The sequence below is a fragment of the Limulus polyphemus genome, unplaced genomic scaffold (assembly GCF_000517525.1).
Source record: "Limulus polyphemus unplaced genomic scaffold, Limulus_polyphemus-2.1.2 Scaffold392, whole genome shotgun sequence".
NCBI classification, from domain to species: Eukaryota; Metazoa; Arthropoda; class Merostomata; order Xiphosura; family Limulidae; genus Limulus; species Limulus polyphemus.
The window spans coordinates 22,742-35,286 of NW_013666002.1; the positions used below are offsets into that span (position 1 = coordinate 22,742).

General features: G+C 36.7%; 1 protein-coding gene across 4 annotated transcripts in view; it reads left to right on the plus strand.

Annotated features, from left to right (window-relative positions):
• Positions 1-12,545, plus strand: part of LOC106457917 (ubiquitin carboxyl-terminal hydrolase CYLD-like) — a 158,181-nt gene that overhangs the window by 11,976 nt on the left and 133,660 nt on the right. For 3 of the 4 annotated variants that reach the window (XR_002610279.1, XM_022384000.1, XM_022383999.1), the window contains exon 2: positions 8,612-9,146. Coding sequence is in view for 2 of the 4 variants with exons in the window: in XM_022384000.1 (XP_022239708.1) it covers positions 8,652-9,146 (495 nt within the window). In the remaining 2 variants the exon portion in view is untranslated. Of the gene's footprint in view, positions 1-8,611; positions 9,147-12,545 lie in introns of those variants that run through there. The other variant, XM_013917366.2, reaches the window with a different exon arrangement.

Sequence of the window (12,545 nt, forward strand, 5' to 3'; positions counted from 1 at the left end):
CAATTTATCAGTAAACATTACAATGCTTTCATACACAAAATATAAATTTTTTTTATTAAGTCTTAAGGTTTGTGAAGCAGTGTTTCTCTCATGCCTTTTTTTCTTTTCACATCTTGCCTATCCATCATGCAAAGTAATTTTCATTTTAAGATAAAAATATTTTTATGCATCAGAAAATGTTTGAAATTTCACATGCAAAATCTTTGTAATGTCTGAATAGTTACCAAATGTTTCTTAAGAAAAAACTTTATATTTTATCTGTTATTTTCAATAATTAATCAGGTTTGGTAAATTTGACCAATCTCGCAACCACCATAAAAAATTAGGAAATAAACAAATTATGCCTCTTTAATTATAGAATGAACACAAATTATAACATGAAAACATAAATGTTTAGAAAAAATAGCTTAAATCTCATAACATTATACACTTATATATATTTATTATATTGACCTTTCACTTGAGCCCTAGCTAACAATATAGAAGTTACAACAACATAGCTCATGTGCACTCATGTTACTGTATCAAATAACATAAAGGTGACCTTTGATCTGTACAAAGTAACTTGTCTTGCTGTGTTTTAGTCGACTAGTATTTTGTAAAATAGAGTCGCATTTCAGTTATTATACGTTATATATGTATATAGATTATTACTATTTTGAAATAAGTTCTTAAACTTATTTTTCTTAAAACATAGAATGGTAAATACAGAAGCAAAGCAAACAATTATCTCTTCTAGTTATGACCTTTGTACTCGGTTGCTGCTTGACATAGGTTGCCAAGCCTATTAAAATTTTGCAAATGAAGAATATGAAACAAAATATTTTTTTTAGGTTTTATATATACATTTGAATACCTAAAAAAAGCATAAATTACTACATTAATACTATAGAATTCCACTATAATTTATAAAGCTTATTAACTAGGCTGTATTGGGGTCTAAAAAACATTAAATTTTGAGCAGACTAAAGACACAATCTACCTCATTGAAATCTTGGTTCAAAAGAAAAAATGGCATTAGGTATGTTAGAAAGGCTGATCAAACCACTAGGGGGACATTCTGAGCTTCCAATTGGTTATTCATGTTGTATATAGAAGTAAGTGTATATAAGGGAGCATTTCCAAAAGTGATAAGCTGGGTGCCACAGTGTTTGATTTATTACATGAGCAATATCTTAGCAAATAGAAAAGATAAGACTTTCTTATTTTATTTTCTAGCTTGTCAATATCTGTAATTTGAGTTTCTAATTCGTATGAAATTATAAACTTAGTATTTTGACTTCACAAACATCTAATTTGAACCACTGCTGCATTAAATATTCCACGTGACATACAAAAATCCATGTTTATCTGTGTTTTTTAATATTTACTTTTAAATTAAGAAATTCAGTAATGTATAGTTCTAAAATATGAATTATAATCTACAGTTTGATACCAAACTTATTGACATAAATTCATGACATAGTAGTTCAATAAAATTTTGAATGCGAGTCAACAAACGAGATGACATGGCCTTTCACCTGTGACCCCCTCTCGAAAGGGTTAACTGATTAAGTACTTGTGTCTTTAAATTCAAAAGCCTATAGCAAAATAGAAATGTGTGCTATTTCATGGTGTTATTTTATGCATCTTCTTGGTCAAAACTTCTAAAATGAGGTAGCCAATGTACACCATTGGACAGTTTCTAGCTACCATATCAACAATTACAGTAAAGGAGCCAGTCAACTCTGGGTGATAGATTCTAACACACACACCAGTGCATGCATAATGAATCATCTGTATAGTAAGATGAAAATGTTGAAACAAAGGTTTAGATAGATTCATGAATTGTTTATCACATTTCTCTCAAGTAAAACATTTTTATTATGGTATTTTCATGCATAACTAGAGTCTGTGTTTCTAAAACTGTACTATCTTTACTCACCAAAAGCTATCTTGACCTTGATTTACCCTCCAAGCATTGTTAAAATTTCCAACAGTACACCAGTCTTTTATACCCCTTCATTTTTTGTGCCATTGCAGTAATGTGCTGATCATGTGACTACCCTCCACCAATCATACTGCACCACGTATACTAGCTATACCACCTCTACCATTGCAGTACAATCCTCACTTTCTTGATTGACACTACAGTGTATGGAAGTGTGTTTATTTTGTTCTTCTTGTGTCTCCTGCTATTTAGTTTGTGGTTACTTAACAGTTTCAACTTAATAGTTTGACTTTGCTTTCGATGTTTCATTTCATTTGTTTTTGACAGTTACTTTTTTTAAGTTGGATTTGACTTATGAATTCAACTTTTACTGTGTGAGTTGAAGAAGTTCCCACCAATATTGAAGACTAATGTCACTAGACCCCAGCGCAGCAAGTTGATATGTCTGCTGAGGAAGTTCAAGCTTTAATTTGTAGGGAGTTGGATGCTTTTGCTAGATCTTCAGTTCATTTTTCTTTTCCCCATGAATATGCTTCTGAGGAAGACTTTCATTAGGGTGAAGACAATTTAGACTCTATCCTTTTGGCCCCAGTTTTTTTTTGGGTCAGTCGCATAATGCTAACAATCAGGAGAGTTTACCAACCTTGTCTTTCCTACACCTTATTGATCAGGTGTGTCAAATTTTTCATGTTTCACCTTTAGCCCTTGATTCCTTATTTTCTTTGTTAGGTGAAGAACCTCGTTCTGATTATTGTGTTTTTCTGATCAGTTGGACCAGTATTCTTTCACTTACCAATGTGCTTCAAATCTCCATTTGGATTACCATCGTCTGGATCCTCTCCTTCCTGAAGCTTTGATCCATTTTAATTTGTCCCAGTTTTCAATGAATCGCCTTGCTTTCACCACCCTTTTATGTATTAATTCCTCCTTACAGTTGTTGACTCAGCTTTCCATGAGTCATCTGATTGATTTTCTGCTTAGCTCAGGACCCTCCAGTGGTTTACCATGGCCTGTTTGTTGGCTTTAGCACTGTCTCTCTACACATGGTTATTGGGTTTTGTTGGGAGAGATGCATTACATGTGGGAGTGCATCTCCCCCTTTCTTCTTTGAGTGATCTTCGTCAGGCCCTGTTTCTTTGCAAAATGTTTTTTTGGGGTCTTTCTAAGTCTTTGGAGTCCAAGGTTCACGTGGTGAGGCTACATTCCTCCTTGTCATTTCTGGCCTCTTGTTTGTCTCACCCTACTGTTACTGTCCAATCTTCTCCTGTCAGGGTTCCCCATGCCTCTTCTTCCTCTCTCTGTTCTTTACTTTATTCCAAGCATTCCCATCCTTACCCTCATTCTTCCCTTTCCCATTCCTACAGATGTCAGCATTACCAGTGATTCGATGGCCTTTCAAGGGCAGGTGGGGGCCAGGTTGCAACAGTTTTCATCTGTGTGGAGACACATTATGACAGATCTGTGTGTTTTACAGGTTCTATCAGTAGGTCTTTGCTTTCAGTTCTGTTCCCCTCCTCCTATCCTCTTCCCAGTTTCCTTTCCTCCACCTTGTTATCATACCTTGTTCAATCATCTTGCAAAGTTGGTTCGAGACCTTTTACACAAAGGAGCTATTGAATAAGTGGTGCCCACTCCTCTGGGATTATACTCGATTCTGTTTGCTGCCCCCAAAAAGACGGGAGATTGGATACCCATTATTGATCTGTCCCAGCTAAATACCTTTCTGGAGATACCCAGCTTCATCATGGAATCCTACCTCTCTCTTCAATGGGTTTTTTTCCTCGGAACTTTTGAGAACCAAGTTTGATGTGACAGGTGCTTATTTTTATATTCCCATTGCAATGGAGTCACATTGTTTTCTTTGATTCATGCACGGGAGTTGTTTCTTTCAGTTCTGTGCACTACCATTTGGTTTTGCGCCTTATGTGTTCTGTTGAGTAGTCCGCTCTTTTGCTCATCATCTTCACTCGTTGGGTCATCAGACTCCTCATTACATGGATGACTGTCTCCTGATCGCCTCTTCCCAGGCCCAATCTGTCACTCACACCCTCTACTCAGGTGGGGTTTCTCAGGGAGAAGTCTTTTCTAACCCCCACACAATACCTTATTCATTTGGGGCTTCTCTTGAATTCCCATCTTTGTTGGTCCGAGCCTTCTCCACTTTGACTCGGAGATATGGAGCATGCAGTAGCAAAGGCTCTATCTTCTTCTTTTCTTACTACTTGGGAGGTTCCATCTCTTTTGGAGATGTGGGCTTCCTTGGAAGCTCTCATTCCCTTAGGTTGGGTGTACATACATTACATTCAGTCGATGATTCTCGACCAGTGGAACTTCTCCCATGATCCCTTGGACCTTCAACTCCCTTGCCTGGATCAGGGCTGACCTTATTTGGTGGTTCGAAATGGGAACTGACCATGGTGGGGTTCCCATTCCTCTGCCTCATTCTGACTCTCATCTGTTCATGAATGCTTCCTTGGTAGGTTGGGGGCTTCCCTCGACTCTCAGGAGATTTCAAGTCAGTGGTCAACTGAGGAAGCTACTTTCCATATCAACCTCCTGGAACTTTTGGCAGTTCATTGGGCTCTGAATCATTTCCTCTCATTCCTGTGTGGGTAGGTTGTTATGGTTCATTCCAACAGTTCCACTGTTGTCAGCTATATAAGCAAACAAGGGGGAACAAAGACAGTTTTCTGTGTTTTCTAGACTTCCTTTAAAGGGCCCACAATTATGATATAAAGTTCTTAGCATGTCATGTTCTGGGATCATGAATCTGGTGGCAAACAGCTTGTCTTGTCCCAAAAAAGTTCTTCCTACAGAGTGGTACATTCATCCTCAGGTGTTTCAATGGGTGCATTCTCACCTGGGAATACCACATATAGATGCATTTGCCACTTACTCAGCTCTGGAGGTGGATGACTTCAGTCAGGATTAGAGGGGCATTCATCTATAGGCTTACTCTCCAATCTGACTCATCTCCAGAGTTGTTTCCCTCATTCAGACCACTCCTTGTCATATTTTTGCTGGTTGCTCCATATTGGCCAGCTCAGACATGGTTTCCTCTGCTCTGGCTCTTACTGGTGTAACAGCCCCTGCCCTTACCTTCATCCAAGTTGCTCCTCCAACAACCTCAATCAGATGTGATTTGCCCTGACATCACCAAACTCCATCTTCATGCATGGCTTTTGTCCGGTCCATCACCTCAGCTCAGGGACTCACCCCTCGTTTAGTGTCTTTACTTACCCATACCATTCAGCCTTCCTCTTTGTCTGTGTACCAGAGACATTGGTCTACCTTCAGACAGTGGTCCATTTGCTGTGGCTTCTGCCCTTCCTGTCTTTCTGTTCCTCATCTGTCCCAGTTCTTTACCTGGTTATTTGATCAGGGTTTCTCTGTGTTTAATGTTATTAGCTATCAGGCTGCCATGACCAACACTTTCTGTTTCTTTCGTTTTCATAAATCCTTCTACTACCTGATTATTCCCTCCTTTTCCATTCCTTTTGTCTAGTTTGTCCTTCCCGTCCTTTTGTGCTTGCGGACAGGGATCTTATTGTGGTTCTTCCAGCCCTTTCTGGTCCTTCCTTTGAACTCATTGCTACGTGTTATTTGTACCATCTTTCTCTTAATACCTATTTCCTTCTCCTGGCTTGTGGTCATTGTTGTTCTGATATTTATGCTATTAATGTTTCCTGCAACCTTTACCATTCTTCTTATGTTTCCTTTATCCAGATCGTGCCTTCCTTCTTGAGACATCTGCTGCCCATGAAGGTTGTTTAGCTTTTTCTCCTATTTCTTTACATTCTATTTCCCATCTTTACTCTCATTGGATCTGGATCATCTTCTCTGTCTTGTTCTTTCCCTTTGTTGTTATGTGTCTCGTACTGACTCCTTTTGTGGTTCCTGTTCTTGCTATTTTCTTCCGTGGAATCCCTTTGTTTCCCATGACCTATCTCTTATTACCCTTAATGGTTGGGTTTGTTATCTGACTTGTCCATTGAAAGTTAATGGCTGCACAATGTCTCTTTGCACCAAATATGTCATTTAACTGCCTTTATCTACTCAGATCTGTCGTCATTTGGAGGAGATTATTCAGGAGGGTATGTGGACAACTTCCAATACATTTGTTGTGCATTATCTGCATGACCTGACTGTGTCGTCTCTGATCAGAGATTGTCTTCCTCCTGTGGTGATTCTCCACACATCTGTTTACCTTTGACTGGGATAAGTTGACATATTATTATTCTTTTTTATCTTATTCTGTTGCTTTTTATTGTATTTCAGGATCCCACTTAGTGGCAGGTGTTGCCTAGTGATGTATGCTGATTTTTATATCTTAGTACTAAATCTGTATACTTTAATAATGCTCACTGTGAAGATGGTGTGTTTCTGTAAGATCACCGGCCGCTTATCTGGTGGGGTGTATCTGTCTATCTATCTACCTGTTAATATATATATATATATATATATATATAGTTTATTATCACTGTACATGTATCATGGGCTGTCACTCATAGACTTCATGAGTAAATCAAATAGGGATTTTTGCCCATCCCTACTGACCCGTGATTTTTTGGGGTCTTTCTGTTTTTCAAAATAAGGAAACGCAGACACCCATTGCACTGTCTCCAGTGTGTTGTTCCTCTGGACTCCCCAATGTGTATCCCCCCTTTCTTCTAGTGGAAAATGGGAGTCCTTGCCACTGCCGATTCCCAGTTGCTGGTGTGGTGGACCATGGAGGTTTCTCAGGAGTGGAGTTTATACAATTAACCAATTCAGAATTCATTGCTCATATGCATCCCCCTCAATGAAAAGAGGGCTATCATTGTTCTACTTAATATTATGCTATACCATACTATTGTCAATCCAAGGTGCTTCTCCCGGATGATTTGTCTGAAATGGTTGTATTTGTTAATCACGAAATAAATTTCTCATGCAAGATGCTTCCATGGATGTTTTCTGCCCTGATGGACTGCACTTGACATACACAATAATATCCCAAGGTGCTTCTCCTGGATGTTTCTTGCCTGGGTTGACTGCACTTGTTGTTCACAAAATATGTATTTTTTTTTTTATGCAAGGTGCTTCCTCTGGATGTTTTCTGTCTGGATGGACTGCACTTGCCTTACTCAGTAATATTACAAGTTGTTTTTCTCAGATGTTTTTGTCTTGGCAAACTGCTCTTGTTGATCTCTCAATATCTTAAGAACAAGACTGCACTTGATATAATCCGACTTATACCAAGGTGGTTCCCCCAGATGTATTGCCTGGGCTGATCACACTTTGCTATCATAATATATATATATATATATCCAAGGTGCTTCCTTGGGATGTTTTTTGCTTGGGTGGATCACACTTGTTGATCTTACAAACTTATGCAAGGTGCCTAGGTGAACTGCACTTGGCCTATTCTGATACATTTGATGTTCCTTTAGCTCTAGCCATGTATACTTATCTGATTCTCCGGCACCTTCCTCAGTTCTACCTATCATTGTGTCATGTGCTCACTCTTGATGTGTATGTGGATGACTTAGATGTTATCTATTGTCCATGGGCAGAGTCTATTACATGACATGATGCCTGGCTATTACATGCTGCCCATATGTCTTCCTGTATTCAGTACTGGGCAAAGAGCATACCTGTCCCAGAAGCAGTGCTATACCCCTCAGGTATGCTTCCTTTTCTAATTATGGCACACCTATTCATTCATGGTGGTTGTTCTTCACTTGTTTGACTGATGTTGAGCTTTCTCTGGCCCCTCCATATTTACAATGTGGGATTCTAGCTTTGGGTGAGAGGAGGTAGTACTGTTTTGGAAGTTAACATTTTCTAACACTGAAAATGTATTTCTGATAGGGACTTACCTCCTTTCACCCACTTCCTGCCCTTCTTCCACACTGATATTCTGGTATTTTAGCTTGTATCTGCCAATTCTTGAATGTGAGGATTGAGCTAGTATATGTGGCGCAGTATGATTGGTGGAGGGTAGTCACATGATCAGCACATGCTGCTGCAGTGGCACAAAAAATAGAGAGGTAGAAACAACTGTTGTGCTGTTGGAAATTTTAGCAATGCTTAGAGAGCAAATCAAGGTCGAGATAGCTTTGGGTGAGAAAGATAAGTACCTATTGGAAATACATCTTCAGTGTTAGAAAATGTTAACTTTTGTCATTAAGTAATCCTGTTGTTCCCTCTTAGAAAAGCAAAAAATGTATATATCTTATACAACAAAGGTTGGTATTTCTTTTTCCCTCTGGGGGAGGGTATTTACTGTTATTTTCAGTATAGATTTTGAATGACATGAGTGCAACCATCCCTAAGTTCCCTTTTTTTTTCATTGTTGATGTTGCAAAGAAATTTGGTTTGAGGATTCAAAGGTTTGTAGAGATATACAATTCAAAGGTGAATGGGTAGATGATGGAGGAAAATTTTGCTTACCATTATTTGTTCTGGTTTTCTTAAATTTCTGCAATAACAGCAGTTAAAGTCTTTAATCTGTCTTTTTTTTTTCAGTGTAGCAGTATTTCACTGTACTAAAGCATTGCCATGTAGTAAAAGCTTATTTACAGAAGTATAATAATTTCCTTGTAGATGCATACAAAAAAGGATCAGTTTACATGTGTACCTACATTTCAATGAATGTCCAAATTAAAGAAATTATATATTTTTAATTTTTTCTCTTTATAGGTGAAAAAAGAATTATAATCCATACAAAATGTGACTGAGCATGAGTGAACTAATCCATCAACGGAGATTCTTACTACTGGTTGACTGTCTTGCTGAAAAATTAAGCACTGCATATGAAGAGTTTGCATCTTTAGAAGTTGACAAATTCCATTCAAAAGAAAGAGAGGTGCAGTTATACCGAGGTTCTTTACTAATAGAACTTAATCCTCAAGAACATCTAAAAAACTGCTGTTCTCAGAACTTGTATTGCCTGCGATCAGTTGATGATGACATGATCACTGTGACTTGCCTTTCTCCTGAGATTGAAGAACTCACATCCTTTGAATCTGACATTTTACTTCCAATTAATCCAGTCCAGGAAAGAACTAAAGTTTACTTCAACAAACAATGGCTTGGAGAGGCCTCTATTATTTCTGTAGGTTCACTTGTCACTGTTAATTTTAGTGAAGGAAAGGAGCCAGCAGTGGGGATTGTTAGATATAAAGGCATTGTAACTGAAATTGGACAGGGAATAATGTTTGGTGTGGAGCTTTTGGTATGTATTTTTATTTAAACATTCTTAACTTACAGTAGATGTTTCTAAATCTTTTCTGGTTAGATTTTATTCATTTAGTGAAACTATAAAACAGAATCTGTCTGGTCACCACAAGTCTTCATCTCTAAAAGCTTGTGCTCTTAATATGATGATAAAAAGAGTCACAATATTCACTTTCAGTTGTAACATGTTATTATATGGTAAGATATAACAAACATATGTGTAGAAAATTATAAAAGCAGTATTTCATTTTAGATTCAGTAACTATAATTATTCTAATACTGAAAGCACCTTAAAAATTCTGAAGTGAGAGAATTTTTAAGAATCTGCAACAGATCATGAAAATAAATTATGAATACAAATTGTTTTCTAGTAAAATTCCAAAAGTTTTATCATTATATCCCACAATTCAAAACAAGCAGATGTATCTTTGAAATATGAAAATATTTTCCATGTTGATTTGCTCTCATACTATAAACAAACATGCAAATAAAGTTCTGAATGCTCATGACTCAATGCAGAGCATGCATCAACTTACCCATATTTCTCCACTCTCCCACCTTACATGTGACTTATTGCACTTACATAAGGTGGATGTGTATAAGCTTTCCCATCATGATCCAGATTTCATAGTTGAAGTTATGATGGAAACCACCTAACAACAGGTTATAGATTATGGAGGGAAAGTAGTGCTGACATACATCATTTTGATGCAAATGCAATAAGTCATGGGGAAAGTGGGTGAGTGGAGAATAATAAGTAAGTTGACACCTGCTCTTCATTGTGTCAAGGAAATTCAGAACTTTAGTCACACCTTGTTGAAAGTATGAGAGCAACTCAACAAAGAAAGTTTTTTTGTATTGGAAGGTTAGTATATGTTTAAAATCAATTTTAATTCAAAATATGAAAAATTTAGATCATATGTAGGTTTAAAACATCAAACAAAAATCATTATGATCATAGGTATTTAAAACATTATTCCTATCAAGAGAAAGTAAGTAGTTTGGTACATTGTTAATTGTATATCAGTGCCAATCATTGGAAGTACATATGTTGGCAATGTTTTAACTGTTTTCTAAATTATAATATATTTTTTTATTTCATATGCATCAAACAGATCATATACTTAATTAGAGCTAGATGATTAAATGGATTGATATAACTGATTACCTTTGAGCATCAAAATATTGCCATTATGATTTCTCATTATTATTTTTGATTAATTCAAGGCTGTTCAGCTTAACTGAGTAGTATCATGACTCACAAAAATTGACTAATCAAAATTAGTGTTTCTGATTATTAATATTTTCAATTATTCCATCTATCCAAGTCTCATATAAGAATTATCGATTAGTTGAACATAGTTGATCAATAAGCCTGAAGGTTAATTGTTTAGCAAATACCACTTACCACCCACTTACTATATATAATGATACTATTAAGTCATAGCTGCATTATGACAGGAAAAACAAATAAAGAAAACGCTCTGAATAAAGCTTTGAAACTGTATATTTTTTGCTGATTCAAAATCAGAGGTGTTTAAAATAATTAAGAGGAATGTGGGCAAAACATCTGTAGTGAACATGATTTTTATCACAAAACTTAGGCTTATTGGTTTCTATTGCTTTATCTGTTCTTGGGATTTAAACCTTAACCCTTTCACAATGGGTACCCCTTTAAAATCCCTTTCTATGCAAGTCATTGAGTAACATTCAAAACTTAATTAAACAACTTTACTATCAATGTATGTCAATGAAATTAACATTATAATGTATGTTATAATTTGTAGTTTTATGTTATCTAAGTTTTAGTTCCTTTTATTTCAAAAGAAACCTTTAAAAAAAAGACTTAAACTTCAGTTTTTATTGTTTTATAGGTTGGTGATTTCACAATCTGTCAATCATTTTCCTCTCTAACCCCTGATGGTACTGTAGTGAGTGAGTGCAGACCTATTTTACGTGTTTTGTTCACACCTTTTAAGTCACAAGAAATTATTTTGTTCACTCATTGCCTGATTTCTGCTTGATAAATATTAATTTAGACTACCCATGCATGTATCTAACCATGCACTACTAACAACATAGCTTCATGGCATTGCTTTCATCCATACAACATAAACACTTTCACAGTGACATTGGTTTGTCATGCAAGTAAAGAACTTTTACATATGTAAAAACTGAACTAAGGCAATCTGTTGGCAGTTACTTATTTTAGTATTTGTTTACACTTACCTGTTTGCCTGTATGTATACAACAGCATTTCTTCTCACTGATCAACAACAGGATGCATACAGCAATACTGAAACAATATGTTAAAGCTTATTCCCACAGCTGATTATCTGAAATCATAGTGCACCATACATTCTACATATCTGTCAGTAGCATCAGGATTTTCACTCCACAGATGGTATTGTTACATATCTGCTTGATTGTTTCTTTCTGAGAAACTTCAGCGATACAAGTCCTTTCTTGATTAAAACTAGTTTATTCTTTCTCAATACAACTTTTTTGTAATACACAGAATTTCCATAGTCACTTTAAACTTAACAACCTTTATAACATATGCTATAAATCATAGTGATTCACACACTTTACTTCGGTGCCTACTGTTCGTTCGACTCAATTGTCTCTTTATTTATCTCCTCAATCCCGCTGGTTTTTCTCGCTAGGCTTGTATACTAAAAAGAGGGCATCTCGAATGCACTCGGACCTTCATGATCATTCAAGAAACTCCAGCGTGCATGCTCCCAGCATCGCGTGACTTCTGCTGTTGTAACACTGCCCCTTCTTTAGTATTGTTCATCCCGAACAATAGCCACTTACATTTAATCAATAGATAATTAACAATAACTTATTTAAATGTACAGAATTTACAAACACAAAATTAAAATACATCAAAGTCTCTTAATTTTAAAGGACATATCTTCTTCTGTACTGGTCTCCATCTCATTGACTTCTGCTTAATGTGGGGTTCATCTGCTCCATAAGGAAATGTCCCATTATCGGTAGAATTCACATCAGTGGTAGTAACTTCATTAACGGCTTCACTGTTTTCCTTCTCAAAACCAGGTAGAGTTTCTTCTTCAACAGTGACTTTTTCAGGTGACACGTCTTCAACAGTGACTTTTTCAGGTGACACGTCTTCAGCAGCATCATTTGTTCCATTGTTCACTTCATCCCAACTGAAATGTCCTGGACCATGATAATGCCAAAGCCTGTTGACATCCACCACCTTTGTCTTACCTCGCTGACCACATTTTACTCGGAAAGTCATGTCTGAGAGACGATCGACTATGTCATATGGGCCTTCCCATGGAGAAGACAACTTAGGAGACTTCCCCTTTTGGGTCTTTCCTGGGGATTTATACAACCACACCTTGTCTCCTGGTACAAAGCTGAC